The sequence below is a fragment of the Elephantulus edwardii genome, unplaced genomic scaffold (assembly GCF_000299155.1).
Source record: "Elephantulus edwardii isolate Elephantulus edwardi_28Jun2011 unplaced genomic scaffold, EleEdw1.0 scaffold00002, whole genome shotgun sequence".
Taxonomy (NCBI): domain Eukaryota; kingdom Metazoa; phylum Chordata; class Mammalia; order Macroscelidea; family Macroscelididae; genus Elephantulus; species Elephantulus edwardii.
The window spans coordinates 42,382,783-42,400,980 of NW_006399752.1; the positions used below are offsets into that span (position 1 = coordinate 42,382,783).

General features: G+C 50.5%; 1 protein-coding gene across 1 annotated transcript in view; it reads right to left on the minus strand.

Moving 5' to 3' along the window:
- Positions 1-18,198, minus strand: part of RIN3 (Ras and Rab interactor 3) — a 162,871-nt gene that overhangs the window by 24,669 nt on the left and 120,004 nt on the right. Inside the window, exons 9-10 of the mRNA XM_006879209.1 lie at positions 17,078-18,181; positions 8,434-8,742 (exon numbers count right to left, since the gene is read on the minus strand). Coding sequence (XP_006879271.1) covers positions 8,434-8,742; positions 17,078-18,181 — 1,413 coding nt within the window. The remainder of the gene's footprint in view (positions 1-8,433; positions 8,743-17,077; positions 18,182-18,198) is intronic.

Genomic DNA, 18,198 nt, shown 5'->3' on the forward strand with positions numbered 1-18,198 from the left:
TGAGTGCCTGCATTTCAAAAAGAGGCTATAAATACACAATGAGGGATTGATTAGACATAATAGTTAATTAACTCCATTAATAAATGTCAATTAACATTACAAAACAATAAGATTGTATAAAAAATCAACATATTTTTTCAATCTTGACTGGAATAAAAGAAAACTATATTTTTTAAAAAAGAGGTTTCATAATCCAGGAAACATTATCTAGAAGAGGAGGTGGCATTTTTGTTTTTATTCCTGTAAAGGGCCAGTTACTAACTATTTTCAGTTTCACAGGACACTTGGGTCTCTATCATAAGTCTTTCAATTCTGCCTTAAGTAAGCACAGCAGCTACAGATACTACTGTGAATGAATGGACATAGCTGGTTCCAATACAATTTTACTTCTAAAAATCAGGGACCAGAGTTTGCAGGCACCTGATCTAGAGGGGAGGGTCTACCGTCTTGCCATAGTTGCTCCAACGAATTTGCAGACTGAGGTGTGGTACTGATGTCACCATCATGGGGCATCGTGATGCTGCCATGATTATCCTTCAACATGATTCCTGTTTAAAACCACTCTCTTCCTCCAGAACATCTTCCCTGAACATCTCAGCCTTTCACCAATTGGGTTTAATGCCTTTATAAATCAGTCTCCCTGGCTGTCATTGCAAGGATGGAAAAAGAAATAGCCTATACTAGTCTCAAGTTGCAATACTTAAGAATGCTGTGGGAAGAACTGAATGATTCAGGAAGCATTAAAAGAAGATGGAAGGAATACACAGAAACACTGTAAAAAGATCTGGCTGACAAAGAAGAATTTAATGAAATGAAATGACCAAGAGGAAATGGTGATGGAAGAAGTTCAAACTGCTCTGAAGGAAATGGCAAAAAGCAAGTCCCCAGGAATTGATGGAAGACCAATTGATATATTTCAACAAACAGATGCTGCCCTGCATATGCTCATCAGATTGTGCTAAGAAATCTGGAGGACAACCACTTGGCCAACTGATTGGAAGAGATCCATATTTATTCCCACTCAAAAAAAATGTGACCTGAAGAATGTGGAAATTATCGAACAATATCACTAATATCACAGACAAGAAAAATCCTGCTGAAGATTATCCAAGAATCACTGGAACAGTACATTAACAGAGAATTACCAGAAATACAAACTGGGTTCAGAAGAGGCAGTGGTACTGGAGACATTATTGCCAAATTTTGTTTTTTTGTCAAATGGGTCTTGACTGAAAACAAAGAGTACCAGAGGAATGTCTGTGTTTCAGTGACTATGCAAAGGTGTTTGACTGTGTGGATCACAACAAATTGTGGCTAACCTTGAGAAGAATGGCAATCCAAGTACACTTGATTGTGCTCATGCAAAACTTATACGTAGACCAAGAAGCAGTCCTCAGAACAGGGCAAGGAAACACTACATGGTTCAAAATCAGGAAAAGAATGTGTCAGGGATGTGTTCTGTCTCCATACGTTTTCAACCTGTATGTGGAACAGATTATTCAGGAGGCTGGACTATATGAAGGTGAATATGTATGTGTATCAGGATTGGAGGAAGACTCATCAACAACCTGCGTTATGCAGATGACACAATCTTGTTTACTGAAACTGAGGAGGACCTGAAGCACTTGCTGCAGAAGGTCAAGAACTGTAGTCTTCAATATGGATTGGAGCTCAGTATCAAGAAGACCAAGATTCTCACCCCTGGGACAACTGGTAGCACCAAGATAAATGGAGAAGAGACTGAGGTTAGGTTTCAGCTTGCTCGGTTCCACAGTCTTGGCACCAGCAGTCAGGAAATCAAGACAAACTGCATTAGGGAAAGTCTGCTGTCAGGGACTTCTCTAAAATACTAAGGAGCAATGATGTCAGTCTAGAGACTAAGGTGAGTCTGATTCAGGCCATGGTCTTCACAATTACTTGATATGAATGAGTGCTGGGCAATGACTAAATATGACAGGAGAAGTATCAATGCCTTTGAGTTTTGGTGCTGGAGAGGCGTACTGAACACACCATGGACTGCAAAGAGAACAAACAAGCCTGTCTTAAAGAAGCGGAAAGCAGGCTGCTCCATAAAAGCCAGGAATTTGAAGCTCTGTCTCACATACTTTGGGCATGTCGCCAGGAGGGGTCAATCCTTAGAGAAGAATACCATGCTTGGAAAGGTGGAGGAACAGAATAGGAGAGGAAGACCGTGGACGAATGGATTGACATAGTAACTGGGGGAAGCAGGGGGTAGGTGTATCAGAGTCAGAGAGACTGGCTCAGGATAGGGCAGGGTTCAGAGCTACTGTACATAAGGCTGCAATGAGTCGCAGGTAACTCGATGGCACGTAACAACGTTAGCCTCAGACTCTATTCCTTGGAGAGGGACATCATTCCTGGAACAGTGGAGGGTCCGTGAAGGAGAGGAAGACTCTCAACCAGATACAATGGCACAGGTGCTGTAGCAATGGGATCAAGTGTATCAGAGATGCTAAGAATGCTGCAGGATAGGATATGGTTTAGAGCTGTTGCTCACAGGGTCACTGGGAGCTGTACTCAACTCAGTGGTACCTAACAACAGCGGCAGCCTCAGAAAGCTCACTCGATCCAGAGCAACAACGACTTTGCACCCTGCTGGTTCCTGTGGGTGTCAGACACCCTGGAATCATTCAGGATTCCTGTGGACAACAGATCGGAACCTTGCCCATCCTGTGCCATCCTCATCCTCATCCTCCTGACATGCTTGAGCCCACGTTAAGGTCACCGTGTTGACACACGGCTGGACGCACCACCCAGCTTTAGTTGCCACAGGAGCGTGTTTCCGCATCTGACCACAGAGTTTGCGTCTCCCTGTTTACTTATGGAGCTCTGCTGGTGTTGCGCTGCTAAACGGAAAGTCAGCAGTTTGAATCCACCACCAGCGGCTCTGCAGAAGAGTGATGACTCATCTCCTCCTGTGAAGGTTTAGAACCTCAGGCCCGGCGGAGGGTTACTATGCATCACAACAGACTCGAGGAAAGTGGGTTTAAGTAGGCTTTCGGTTTACATGCTGTCTCCCCCACTGAACAGTAGGCTTTAATGGAGGTGAGGGCTTTATCCTGTTCACTCCAACACCTCAGCAGGGGCTTGAGGCAGCAGCAGGCTCTCAGTGAAGATGATGAATAAATGCACAGCTATCCTGTGCTGCTTCACTGTGGCTCCTTTAATGCTGAACTGTCAGCTTCATAGAAGCAGAGACCGGGTCAGTCTGGGGGGCGGGGGTGGTAGGCTGTCAGCACTGGTCATCAGTGCTCAACTTCTGAAGGACTGGATTTAAAATGAAAAATTCATGAAACACAATGAAATATGAATTTTGCATGCAAACCAATGTAAAATTAAACACATAGACTCTGGTGGCCTAGTGGCAAGAAGCTGCACTGCAATCCTGAAAGGCAACAAGGTTCAAATCCACCCGTCGCTCCATGGGAGAGGGATGGGCAGTCTTCTCCCATGCGATTAACTGCCTCTGAAAATCCGCCTCTAGAGGGTCAGCTATGGGTCAGTTCTGACTCGATGGTAAACAATAACAACATATTAGTTTGCATACAAAATTTGTATAAACTGTATTTCTTTAGGAACAATCTAGTGAAGACCTGAAAATGTAGGGTAAAGGAGACACAGATCAATGGTGATTAAAACACAACATGTGAGAATGACTGTATGACACACTATGTGAATGAAGGAAAGTGTGAAACACAATGTGCACGGCCTGGATGTATTCGAAAAAAACAGACCGGCAGGAATTAAGACACCACCTAGGACAGTGGGTTTAAATTTACATTTGCCATAGAAGTCTGTCTCAAAGGGGAATCTTGTGCAGAAATGGAGTCCCTGTGTGGTGCTAACAGTCAAGGTCAAGTCCCCCAAAGGCACTCAGGAAGAAAGGGCTGGTGAGCTGCTTCTGAAGAACCAGCAACCACAAACCCTGTGAGGGGCACAGTTCCGCATGGGGCGCGAGGGCCTGCCTTCAGGTCTCCCTGGACCGGCTGGCGTCACTGTGGTTTGCTGCAGGACTCACTACGGTGACGGAGGGCGGGCAGCCGGCTAGACCTGTGGCCTCCAGACAGCTCCTCAGAACCAGTTCCCTGAAACCACTGGTCTCATCTGAATTCCCAGGTGCACAGAAGAGGAAGTGGAGGCCAGAGAGCCAGATTCGGGCTTGAGGTCACCTCGAAAGTTCAAGGTGGAGGTGAGACTGGAGCCTGGGTCCCCTGGCTCCTATCCAGACTCTAAGATAACCACCCCCTGAGGGCTGACACCTCGTGTCCGTGTCTGCGTGCTTAACGCTCGGTTCTGTCTCAAACTAACGTGCCCTCCGGGAGTATAACTCCAGCTCCTACGGTTGGAGCGCTCAGCCCATAAACTGGTGGATCTCAAAGCCACGGCTTAAAGGCCTGACGTCAACAACAAAGTCTGGTTGGTGCTGTCAGGACCTGTCAAGCAGACGACAACTCACAGAGACTTTATGAACAGCAGATTTGAACCTGCCCTATCCACCGTCAATGCCACAGTCAAGCCCTCTGTTACAGCTACTATGCTAATCAACCTCATCGAGGGTCTTCACTCTTTCACTGATTCTTCACCTTTCTCAGAACAGTGTCTTTTTCTAAGGCCTGGCCCCTCCCAACTGTTCAAAGTACATGACACAAAGAAAGTTATACAAGTGTTCAGGTCTTTTGTTCATAGGGTTGCTACAAGTCGCCTATGACTCGATGGCATTTAACAACAACAGTAACAACAACATTCACTGTTGCACAATTACCTCCCCTTCCATCCCCCCAATCCTCTTTGCAAGGCACCTCTTATTCCGGGCTGTTGTTGTACATATAATGTCTAATCATATATGGCTTTTAAACAGTTCTTTCCTTCATCTATTCCAGTGCAAAAGTGAACTGTGGGGAGGGGGAAGGGAAGGAGAGGAGTAAAATGTGCAATAATGAATGGATGAAAATTCAACTTCTCTGTAAACTTTCATTAACATCACAATTAAAATAAAAAATTTTTATAAAGATGTATAAAGGATCCAAGAGGGGTGGGAGAGGTTGAAAGCAGAGAGATGTGGATTTTACTTGCATGTGATATTCACATTGTTTGACAGCTTCTACACTGTTGGATCTCCTGTTTTTTTGGACAGTAACATGTATGGATTTCTTCTTGTTAGTCCTGTTGTTGCTGCTGTTATGTGCCCTTGAGTCACCTACAATTCATAGCAACCCTACGTACAACAGCTCTGAACTCTGCCCTATCCTGAACTAATCTCACTGTCTTCGACAGACCCAATCCCACTTCTCCAGTCACTCCATCTCATCCAAGGTCTTTCCCTGTGCTGTCCTTCCACCCTTCCAAGAACGATGTCCCTTTCCAAGGAGGAATCACTTCTGGCAACGTGCCCAAAGTATGTCAGATGGAGCTTCAAAATCCTTGCCTCCAAAGAGAAGCCTGGTTTCATCCTCTCTGGTACAGACATGTTTGTTCTCCTAGCAGTCCATGGTATATTCAATGTTCTTCTCCAGTACCACAGCTCAAAGGCATCAATCCTTTTTTTCTATCATCCTTAGTTATTGTCCAGCTGTCTGATGCACAGCAAGCAACTGCAAAGACCATGACCTGGATCAGGTGCACCTTAGTTTCTAAACTGATATTATTGCTCTTTAGTACTCTGGAGAAGTCCCTGACAGCAGACTTTCCAAATGCAATTCATCCTCTGATTTCCTGACTGCTGGTGTCAAGAGTGTTGATTGTGGAATCAAGCAAGCTGAAATCAGGTTCAAAAAAGGACTTCGGCTGCAGGAACTGCTAGATAATATGATAGGCCTTTTCATAATCTCAGAACATGACGTCTCCAAAGCTCTGCTCTCTGTTTTTGTTTCACGACTGTTAAGTCAATTCAGACTCAGAGTGCCTCTCCACCCAGCTTCCCAGGCTGTAAATCTTCATGAGAGGGGACTGGTCACCTTTCTCACTTACAGCAGCTGGTGGGTTCAAATCCCTGACCTTTCTGTGCGCAGCGCAGCAAGTAAGGCATTACGCCCCTGGAGCACCTCTGTGACTGTGAACTTCCTCATGGCTGTGGAGTTGGCACCGACTCATAGCTGACCCTCCAGTGGGTTTGCAGAGACTAAACTGCACGGGAGGAGACCGTTCATCCTTCTCCACACAGAGTGATGGTGGATTCAAACTGGCAGACAGGCACCACCTCTGGGGTAGCAGTGCAACTTCCTACTCAAGGGGTGTAAGCCAATGCCAAGCTTCACCCTTCTAGGTCTGGGCCCACACATGCATGTTAGGGCCCTGGAGACTCCGAGACACACCCCCAGCCCAGGTTTCTGCATGGCTGATGGGTTTCTGTATGACTCCGTTCCCCTCAGCCCTTCCCATTCCAGCACACTTAAGAGAAAGAAACTTCCAATATTTTAGCATTTAGAAGGTTTATCTGTTAGAGCAGCAGATGTTTCCTCCACTCATTATCTATCTACCCACCTACCTATCAATCTATTGACCCAGAGACTATAAAGACACGCACCACAACAGTACTGGTCATTTTTTCAACAATAAACCCCGGTGTTTTTGGTCAGCATGTTGTTGTTGTTGTTATGTGCCGTCGAGTTGCTTGAGACTCATAGCGACCCTATGTACAACAGCCCTAAACCCTGCTCTATCCTGTGTCAATTGCACTGTCTCTGACATACCCATCCCGATTACCCCAGTCACTGAATCAATCCACCTCATAGAGGGCCTTCCTCTCCTGCACTGTCCCTCCACCGAACCAGGCATGACCCTCTCCAAGGACTTGTCCCTCCTTACAACACATCCAAAGTATGTCAGAGGAAGCCTCAGAATCTTTGCCTCCAAGGAGCAGCCTGGTTTAACCCTCTCCAGGATGGACCTGTTTGTTTTCTTAGCAGTCCATGGTACACTCAATACTCTTCTTCAGCACTACCAGTTAAAACATTTTAAAAAGACAGACTTAAGGGGGGAAAATAATAACTTGAAAACTAAAAGCCCCAACAGCTCGGCCTCTGCTTGTCCCCCCCACCTGGCAGTCAGTGTCACTAAGGTCGCCGGGGTCTCCATCAATTGCCCTCCTCTCTGGTGGCCCAGAGCCTCCTCACCCTCGTGTAAGCCAGCTGACAGTTCCTGACTGACTCAATGTCTCCACCAGGGAGGTGCATGGCCTGGGTCTGTGGGGCTTCTGGGCTCTGTGGCCCCCCTTTATCCCCACCGTGGGGGTAAGGCTCCCTCATTTAAGCTCTGGTGGCATCAGGATGTCTACTCTGCTGTTGAGAGATCTGAACCGGGCAGCCCTCGAGCCTTTAATGCCCCTTCTGAGGGGTCCTGCTCTCCGCATGCACTACAGGAAGAGTCATTCGGATCTTCAAGACACCACTCCGCATTTACTGCTGTCAAGGACTTCTCTAAAGTGCTAAAGAGCAAGGATGTCAGTTTGAAGATTACGGTGTCCCTGAGCCAAGCCACGGTATTTGCAATTCCTTTGTATGCATGTGAGATGTTGGACAATAAATAAGGAAGATCAAAGAAAAGTTAATGCTGTTGAATTGTGATATTGGCAGAGTATTGACTATATCACAGATTAAAAGACAAGTCTGTCTTGGAGTAAATGCAACCAGGCTGCTTCTTCGAGCAGGACCTCATCTCACATACTTAGGGCATGTTGTCAGGAGGGATCAGTCCTTGGAAGAGGCCAGCAGACCTGGAAAGGTGGAGGGTCAGTGGAGAGGAAGCTTCTCAACGAGATGGACTGGCATTGTGACCGCAGTAAGCTTCAGCACCGCAGATGGGGAGGATTGCACCGGATCGGGGAGGCTGTGATCTCTGCACACAGGGCTGCTATGAGGCCTATTAGAGTCAACGGCACCTAACAACAGTGTCTTTGAAGACAACTCATAGCAACCCCGTGAACAACGGATCTGACTCCAGTCCTATCCTGTGCCATCCTCACCACCTCTATGCCACTTGAGCCCGCTGCTGCAGTCACCACGTCAGTCCATCTCCATGGGGGTCTTCCTCCCGTGCTGACCCTCCATCCTTCCAAGCATGATATCCTTTTCCAAGGAACAGCCTCTCCAGCAACATGTCCACAGTAGGAGACGAAGCTTTGCCATCCTTGCCTCCAAGAAGCGCTCGGCTGCATCTTTTAAAATTACCTAATAAACAACATAAGGACAGGCTGACCGGTGCTTGCTTACTCACAAGTCTGTAGTGAACAATCTCGAGTCTTTTGCCACCGTCTCAGAGGTTCCGCTTCTAGGGGTGGCTGTCCCTCCCCCAAGCCCACTGCGCATTCAGACAGCATCAAAACCTCCTTTCAGACTGACAGTCGCTGACGACCGTGGGGTGCCCGTGAACCAGGCGGGCTCGGACTGACTGACCGATCGCCGCGGCTGCACCTACCTGGGTTGCCGAGCGCCATGGAGTCGTAGATGAGCTTGCAGGTCTTGAGCAGGATGTCGATCTTCTTCTCGGGCGAGTAGGCCTTGTTCATGCTGCTGAACTTCTGCAGGATCTTCTCCATGACAGGCACCTCGGGCACGCTGGTGGTCACGCCCAGGTCGGTGGTGGTGGTGGCCAGGATCACCAGCTGGTTCTCCTTGAGCTGCTGCAGCGAGCCATCCCTGCTGTGGATCTCGTGTAGGCAGGAGTTGATGGCGTCCTTCAGCGGCTTCAGGACACACTTGTACAGGGCAGACTCCACGATCGCTTCTGCAGGTGGGCGAGAGGGGACGGGTGAGGGAGCCAGCCACAGGGGTCCCGCTGCCCACTGACCACTCATCCCACACCTGGAAACATGCTGCAGGCACCCCTGGCTCTGACAGGTGACACTGTCACATGCTCAACACAAAGCCACCCTGCAAAGGTGCTGACACAGGAGCCCCCAGGGACTGACATGAACACACCAACTGGCTGCTGCATCCTCAGGCCTCCCAGGGCTGCCTTAGCTCGGAAACCCCCAAGACAGACTCTATCGTGGACTGTTGGGAAATGTTGGGGAGGAACGGAGGGCCTCTGTCCAGGACAGATCGCCTAGCTCTGTTGCCTTTAATGCGGGGTAGAGAAAGCTTTCCCATGTTTGGCCGTACTGGCTTGAGAAAGCTGGCCACCTGGGAAGACGGCTGCTGCGTCTGTTGAGCTGGGAGTAGTCTGCATGAGGCTGAGGTTCTCCTGACCATTCTGCATGTCCCATGTCTGCAGGACCACCCTATCCTGTCTTCCTGTTTACTTGCTCATATATAAGTGCACTGCAGCCCCAATAAAGTTGAGCTGGATTGACTCTCTGAACAGTTCCCGGAGTGGCGTGTCTCCATCGTGCTTACCCCCATCAGGGTGTCGCTGTTCACTGGTGGCGAACGGACAGTGACAGTGAACTTGTGCAGTGTACAACTTGTGCCACTGCACTTGGAGAGGCTGGGTGCCCAGCAAATGTTTGGTGGAGCTCTTCTTGACGCCTCTCCTTTCAGATCCACTTGCCTCTGGTTTCAAAATCCTCTATACCCAGAATCTGACTTCTCAGCAATTCTACGCTATCAGTCAACCTTAGGCTACCACTGATTGCTACCTGGGAAACAAAACGGTCACTTGTTCTGCTGCATCATGTCCACCCTCAACACGGTGGCCAGTATAGCTATGTCACAATATATTGTTGGGTGCTCTCAAGTTGGAACTGACTCATAGCTGACCCTCCAGTGAGTTTTCAGAGGCAGTAAATTGCACAGGTGGTGATTTCCCATCCTTCTCCCATGGAGCAGCTGGTGGATTTGAACCACCTGCCTCTGGGATTTCAGCACAGCTTCATACCACTAGGCCGGCTACCACAGCTCCATTACAATATAGTGTTGTTAGGTGCCACAAAGTGGAATATGACTCACAGTGACCCTATGAACAGCCAATCTGAACCCTGCCCTATTCTGTGCCCTCATCATCTCTGAAACACTCAAGCCCTTGCTGAAGTCACATGTCACTCCATCTCCTTGTGGGGTCTTCCTCTCCTTCGTTGACCACCCCTTCTTTCCAAGCATGATACCCCTCTCCAATGAACAGCCTCACCTAGCTACACTAGGGCCTTCCTAATGCCTGTGCGCAGAACCTCCCTCTGGTCCCGTCTTGGATGCTGTAAAATGCAGTCTTCCCATGGCCTAGAAGGGCCCCTGGGACCTGGCGTTGTGACCTCTCCAGCTCATCCCCGTGTCGGCTGCCCCACGCTCTCCTGACCCCAGCCCTCAGCCCTGCTTGCTGTTCCTCCAAGCTGTCAAACCAGGTCTCCCATGCCTTTTGCCTGGAGCAGCCACGCTCAGGTACCATGTGGCTCGTTCCTCCACCCTTCACATTCCATCATCCTTACCATCCTGGAGAGATCACAGGCCCCACGCATTAAGTGAAATGGCATTTAGTAGGCTTTGTTCTCACAACCACCATGCCATACGTGTGTCCTTATCTGATCCCTCTGCAGTCTTTTTGATTATGCATCTGAGAGCTGGACAGTGACTAAGAATGACAGAAGAGTGGATGCCTTTGAGTTGAATGTTGGAGAAGAGCACCGAACATCCCATGGAGGCCAAGAGAACATACAAGTATGTCTTCAAGAAAGTGCACCCAGGACGCTCTTTGGAAGCAAGGCTGGTGAAGCCTCGTCTCACATACTTTGGGTATGCTGTCAGGAGGGCTCAGTCCTTGGAGGACATCACACTTGGAAAGGTGGAGGTCAGCGTAGGAGAGGAAGATCCTCAAGCCAGATGGACTGACACGGCGATGGTAACACGGGCTCCAGCAGATCAGAGATGGTGAGATGGCCCAAGACACAGCCATGTTCAGACCTGTTGTTCCTGTGGTTGCTATGAGTCATTGTCAACTTGATGGCACACAACAACAACAACTACAGACCTACCAAGCTTGGTGACTCAGTGGTTAAATGCGGGGATGCTAACTGAATGGTCAGCAGTTCAAACCCACCAGTCACTCCTTGGGAGAAATACGTGGCCATTTGGTCTTGTAAGGATTCCAGTTTCAGAAGCTCTAGGGCCGTTCCACTGGTCTATAGGGGTCACTGTGAGTCAAGGTGGACTTGATGACAAGGTGAACTTGACTCTGGTGAGCCTACTGAGGCTCTGGTATGTACCTGGGGTGGGGGTGGGGCAGTGCACAGCTAGCTGGGGGCTGAGTGAGGATCTGAACCCATACCTACCTGACTCTAAGGGGATGTGCAGATGCTCTGAGTGACATTGGGGAAATGTTCTCAGAAGCCCTTCTCAGCCCTACACGATCCCAGGGCGAGGTCTGGGCTGGGGGTCAGATACAAGGAGACCCTAGGCCATGTTCCTGTGGAGGCGCATGGCGACACCTGCTGTCCTCCCCTGGAGGAGAGGGAAGGGCTCATGATGCTGGTTGAGTCTCAGTGGACAGTTCCTCTCTGGGACTTCAAGGTCCATTCTGACCACCTTGGGTCCCCATCCTCCTCCTCCCTCGGCTTCAGCTTCTTGACCATTCTCCTGGATCCTACCTCCCCATTTATGCCTTTCAGAGCCTTCTGAAGCTGGAGGCATGGCAACCTGGGGACAGGGAACTGCATCAGGCCTGAGGCTGCTCCTGGCTCTCATGTAATCTTGGCTGAGTCACTTCCCCCTCTGGGCCTGCTTCCTCATCTGTCACAGGAGAGGATTTCACGCTGTCCTCCAGGGTCCCTGACACCCCTGGGAGCCCAGGTTTCCTGTGGCTGCCTCCTCTCTCCCCAGCTGGCCTTCTGGCCATGCCTTACTTCTCATCCTTCCACTGCTCCTTGTCTCCATGATGTGATGATGAGACCAGAGCTGCTGAGCTCAGATCCTGGTTGAGATGGTTAACAATTTCCACTAGCTCAGTTCCACAATACTCTTGGTACCAGCAGTCAGGAAGTCAAAAGACAAATTGCATTAGGAAAGTTTGCTGTTAGGGACTTCGCTAGAGTTCTGATGAAGAGCAAAGATGTCAGTCTGGAGACTAAGGTGCGCTTAATCCAGGCCATGGTCTTTGCAATTACTTGCTAGGTATCAAAGAGCTGGACAATGACCAAATATGACAGAAGAAGAATTGATACCTTTCAGTTGTGGTGTTGGAGAAGAGTACTGAACATATTACGGACTGCAAAATGAACTAACAGGTCTATCCTGGAGAAGGTGAAACCAAGCTGCAAGGATTCTGAGGCTCTGTCTCATATACTTTGGACATGATGCCAGGAGGGACCAGTCCCTGGAGAAGGACATCATGTTTCCAAGGATGGAGGACAGCAAAGAAGAGGAAGACCCTGGATGAGACGGACTGACACAGTAATGGGGCAGCGAGACTGGCTCAGGACAGGGCAGGGTTCAGATCTATTGTGCATAGGGTCGCTAGGAATCATAGCTGACTTGACAGCATGTAACAACACCAATCTGGGCAGAGCTCAAAGAACAAGGCAGAAGAGCTGAGTGGCTAGTTCACAGGGGGCGGATGGAGTTTGAAGTCAGCTCTGTCACCTTCTCTGTGTGATCTTGGCCAACTGTTATCAATTAAGTTGTGTTCCCCAAAATAAGTGATGAAACCCTAACTCCTAACTCTGTTCCAGAAGAAGACATCTAGAGTGTCTCTTAGAAGCAGAAGCAAGAGTGGTGAGAATTCTTCCCTCATACTCTGGGCAAGTGATCAGGAGGGGTCAGGCCTTGGAGAAGGACAATACAGCTTAGAAAAGAAAGAGGAAGGTCCTCGATGAGATGGATTGACACAGTGACTGCAATTGAACTTAGCAGAGACAGTGAGGACGGCAGAGGACCGGGCAGGGCTTCTTCGTCCTGCTGTCCTGTGAGTCACCATGAATCACAGCTGTCTCAATGACACCTTGTAACAGCAACTACAACATACCCTGGGTGCTATTCTGTTTGGAAATCAGCTTTTCTTTGTTATGAGACCACATAGGCATAGGCTGGGTCCTAAAACGATTGACTTCTGTGTTGTAAATAGAGTACCATATGCGCAGACAGACACACGGACTGAAGACACGGCAGGTGAGGACCGTGTCTACGGAGCTAGGACAGTCTGGGTCTACCGGAAAGGAAGGGGCCGGCCCAGCAGGCAGCTGGTTCGGATTTCTGGCCTGACGAAAGGGGAGACAATTTCTGTTCTTGAAACCACCCCTGTAGGGCACTCATGGAGCAGCAATAATACGGCCACTGGTGCCTGTGGGCCCTGATCCCTTAGGAATCTCAAGGCCTGGAGTCTACGGCTTTGATTCAGCTGGGACCAGAATGGGCCAAGTTGGGAAGGTGCTGGGACCACAGTGCTGATCTCCTCCGCCTTCCAACCCTTCCCCACCATCTCTGCAGCTCCCACCTTCCCCGTCCTTAGCAGGCACTCAGCACCCGCCCTCTCCGTGTCTGCTCCACGCTCTATTCGGCCCTTGTCAAACCAAAAGAGTCGTGATTTGAAATCTGACAGTCTCCTCTCTCCTCTCACAGACTTACAGCCTGGGAACCTGATGGAGGGTCTCTGACTCCTTGGCAGTGGGTCTGGGTTTATCGAGGCATAGGGATGCCCAGTGCTTAACCCAAAGGTAAGCAGTTCGAATCTACTAGTTGCTCCAAGGGGGAAAAAGTGGGCAATCTCCTTCTGGGCAATTTACAGCCTCTGAAAACCCACTGGAGGGTCAATGATGCGTTTACTAAGCAGCTATGGCAGCAGGGCTTTCTCAGTTATTAACGAGGCTGTGACAATGGCAGATGTGTCTTCAGCCTGAAGATTTCAGAGAAAAAGAGCACATAAGGCACAGAGCAAGTGTGAGGGGGGAGGCGGAGATGGAAGCCACCAAGGAACAGGGGACACGTAGCTACGGAAACTGAGAGGAGGGCACGACTCAGCGCTGACAGTGACACCACCCTCCTCTGGAGCTGGTGCTTTACGTTTGGACTTTCACCTCTTGAACGGTGAGAAAATGAAGGGCTGTGCGTTAAACCACCCCCCTTGTGGTATTTCTGTCAGTGGCACCAGAGAATGAAGACACCCCATGACTGTCTGGCCTCACTTCCTGCCTCCCTATCTCCCTCCTGTGCCTCCTCTCCCCATCGTCCATGCCTCTTCCTCATCTCTCTCTCATCCCCCAGGATGCTAAGCCCCCCGGGAGCAAGCGCTTTGCTGACTTTGTCCCCCGAGGGCCTTTGGAGCTCAGGGGGTGCTCAGGTCAGGCCTTTGGGCTCTTGGTCTTCAGGTGAGACTATCTATATGGCTTTTATCCCTGCACCGCCAAGCTTCCTGCCCTCCACATCCAGATAACCAGCTCCCCACAGTGGGAGACCCCATGCAGATGCACATAGGCAGCATGGCCTCCTGGGTCTCACCCAGACCCTAACCCTACCCTTATCTCCATGCCTGGAGCTCTCCCCTCAATCTCTGGACCTTGCACACTTGGGGGAGGGTTCTGTAACCAAAATCCAGTCATCCTAGGAGAGGGGGCATCTTCATTTCTCTCTCTTTTTAAAGTCAAATATTCCTTAATGTTTTCTTCCTGGTACCACTACCACAATTTACAGGACGACAGACCTGATGGAATGACAGACAAAGCTCTAAGAGACGAAAGGCCTCCGGAGGGGGCATGTGACTGACACGTCACTGCATCAGTCAACAGCGGCACTTTCAGCAAACTGTGCTGAACAAGAAGGGTTTCCTGTTTAAATGGCAGTTACTTTTCTGCGCATGGATCCCTGTTCCTTCTGTGGCCGACTCTGACAGTTCCTCTAATGCATTTGGAACGACAGTCTGAAAGGAACTGGCAGCTCTTGCAGTAACTCCTCGTTCTCGCTTCTGCTAAGAACAGCAGCCCTTTGCTGTTGAATTCTCCGAACCTTCTACCGTCACCACATCCACCAGCAGTGTCGTAACCACCACACAGTCTGCCCGAACTTCTTCCCCAAGACTGCCCTTTCCATGGGTCCATGATTTGGCTACTGGTGTCCACTACCGTTTCCTGAATCACTATAGTTCCCCTACCACCATGGTTAACACCACCGAAGTTTCCTCCCTCATTGTAACCATCGTATTCTCCACCATGGCCACAACATCCACCACCCTGGTTCCATACCCTGGTCCCTCAGCACCACAGCCCTCCCGCTACTGTCACCCGGTCCACGCCGTAATCATCACCATCGCCTCCAGATCCATTATAACCACTATCCATCACCTCCTCCATAATACCTCTGCTGCCTCCACCTCCACCACCACAGCCCCTGCTTCCACCACGGGTATCACCACCCCCAGAGCTCCCTCCGCTACCTCCAAAGTTTCTTCCACGGCCTAGGAAGTTTACAGAACCACCTCCATGACCTCGTTGCGACCCAGAGACTGCATCTCCCACTTAAAAAGAGCCTTTTTCACTTCACAACTGTGGATAGTGCGGCATTTCTGAACAACAATATTAACTATGTCACGATTATCAAAAGTTACAAAAGCAAGTCCCTTGTCTTCCATAAATTCTGTGTTTTGGCACAAGGTGCAAGCAGGATTAATTTTATAAAACCTAATGCATGAGAATAAGCATATAAAACACAAGGTGAATGAAGAATAGAATGAAACTATGTATATGAACTTTGTAAGCAGATGAATATAAAATATTTAAAAAGAAATTAAAAATTGTACACAAAAAAGTCTGCGGTCTCAATTTTGCCAGACTTTTTGAAGTAACTTCCCAAATTATACACTTCTGTATCTTCTTCAGTGTCACCAACAACAATTCAGTCGGCTAAGCACCAGGCTCTACAGAATCCTCTCTGGGAATGGCTCTCTGATTCCACTGCACGCCATCAGCCTCGTGTGGCCACACACACATTAACTGCTGCATCCAGTCTTCACCATGAGAGTAAGCCACAAAACCAAAGCCCCAGAACATTTTCTTGGGGGGTGGGGCTGTGTCCCTCATCCCCACACAATCTGTGACAGGACCCCATTTCCCAAAATGGTCTCTTAAACCATTATCTGTCGTTTCAAAGCTCAAACCACCAAGAAACCGTATCTCTAAGTACTGTGCTCCCCTTGGGTCCTGGCCCCACCTCTAAGACTGTACTTGTCACTTCCAGCGTGTGGTTCCTTCATTTCTCTTCGTAAGAAACACTCACTATGAAGCTACTGGGCTGCAGAGCCCTGAAAGGCCCCTCTTATGACACCTCCTCTTTGATGAGGTTTTCGGGGTGGACTGGGGGATTCCAGGGGGGACGGCACTGCAGGGTGTGGGATGGTATCTGCTTCCCATTGGTTCTGAGCACGTTCAATGGTTCCACCAGTGGGTGGGCAGAGCAGGCCAGCTCTGTGAGTGCCTTGAACTTAGATTTTAATTAGAGGCTGGCGTGGGTGAAGGCAGGCATGGGCACTTGGAAAGGGTGGTAGAACAGAGAGCTGTTTTAGGTCGGTGCCCTGCAAGGAGCCCAAGGTAGGGATTGGGTGGGCACATGCTTCTGATGTGGGAAGAACTCAAGAGCAAAAGGAAGCCAGAGGCAGCAAGGCAGGGCTGGAGAAAACACGTGGTCTCAGCCACAGCCTGACCCCAGAGCAGCTCTGGAGGGGTACGGAGTGGGTTCCACCTTGAGGTCAAGGGACAGCCTATTGTCCCCCAAAGCACAGCAACTGGTTGACAATAGCCAGTCATGTGAAAAGAGTGCAGGTGATACGGGCCCTGTGATGACACCGGTCAGTTCTCCAGAAATGGGAGCCTCTCTGAGCCACCAGGGGGAGCTCTGCTGGTCTAGTAGTTAAGAGAACTGAATTAGCAAATCAGAGGTGGGTGGTTCAAACCCTCAGGAGGAAGATGGGCCATCTCCTCCGACACAATTCACAGCCTTTGCAAAACCTGCTGTTTAATCAGTGAGGGGGTCAGTTTCCAACTCAGCAATAATGAGTGTGAATGTATCAGTTGGCGGTGGCTGGGATGGCATGGCTACACCCCCCAGAAAGAAGGTGTGGGCGAGACTCCAGCCTGTCTGCTTTGTCCATCCTAAAGGGCCCCCCGAGTCTGTGAATCCCTTCGTCCTTCCCCGCCCGCCCGGGCACTCACCGAGCTCCTCCTCCGCGTGCAGGCTGGGGTCCACCAGGACCTTGAGCTCGGTGCTTTGCAGCAGATAGCTTTTGAGCTGGGTCATCATGGTACGGATCTCCTGCAGCATCTCGGTGCTGGAGGTCTGCTGCGCCATCATCTCCAGGCTGTACACCTTGTAGTCCTGCACCAGGCTGCCGAAGTAGGAGGCCTTGTCCTGAGCCAGCTCCACCACCCTCTTGTACAGCTTGCGGTTGTTGGACAGGAAGGCGTGGAAGACGCTGGTGAAGCTCGCAAAGCTAAGGCGGTGGCGCGCCTTGTCCAGGATCATGGCCGGCTTCTTCTTCACGCTGGGGCTGCTGAACTGCTCCAGCTCCTCCTCCGTGCTGCTGGTGGAGTACGAGTCCTGGTCTGCGGCCGACGCAGGCACGCCCAGGCTGTCCGACAGGGAGGCCAGCGAGCCCTTGAACTCTGGGGCGCTCTGGGGGCGGCCACCAGCCTGGACCTGGAGGCTCTGAGTCCCAGCTTGTGGGGCAGGGGTTGGGCCTTCTTTGGGGGGTTCAGGTGGGGGCTTCTCGGGGGCTACCTCCTCCCTGGAGACCTCGGTGCCCTCCAAGGGACTTGGGAGGACAGAGGCCAGCTGCCGGGAGATGCGCTTCTTTCTGGGGGGTGGCACGGGGGGCTGTCTGATCTTCTTGGGCGGCTCGTGCATGCTGCCCAGGCTTCTGGCTGTGGCCTCTGCTTGCTGGCCTTGCTCCGTGGTCCTCTGAGGCCTGTCCCCAGAGCTGTCTGAGGTCCCTGGGAGAGGCAGGCTGAGCGAGGTCACCCTGGAAGGGCCGAGCGGGTCCCCACCTACCGCCTTCCCTGAGCCGAGCTCCTCGAGGGAGACCCTTTCGGACAGGCGTCGTCTTGGGGGTGCAGGAGGCAGGCCCTTCTTTGTGGGCAGCGGAGGGGCCGGGGCAATCCGCCGTTTCTCCTCTTCCTCCCTGAGGGGGCCCGGGTGTGGGGCAGGGCGTGGGAGCCTCTCACAGGCTGCCACGGGTGGCTGGTTTGGAAGGTCTGGGGGCTCTGGGGCATAGGGTGTGAGGTGGGGAGCAGAAATTGGGAGTGCAGGAGCGAGGGCCTCTGGGGAGTTGGGGGCA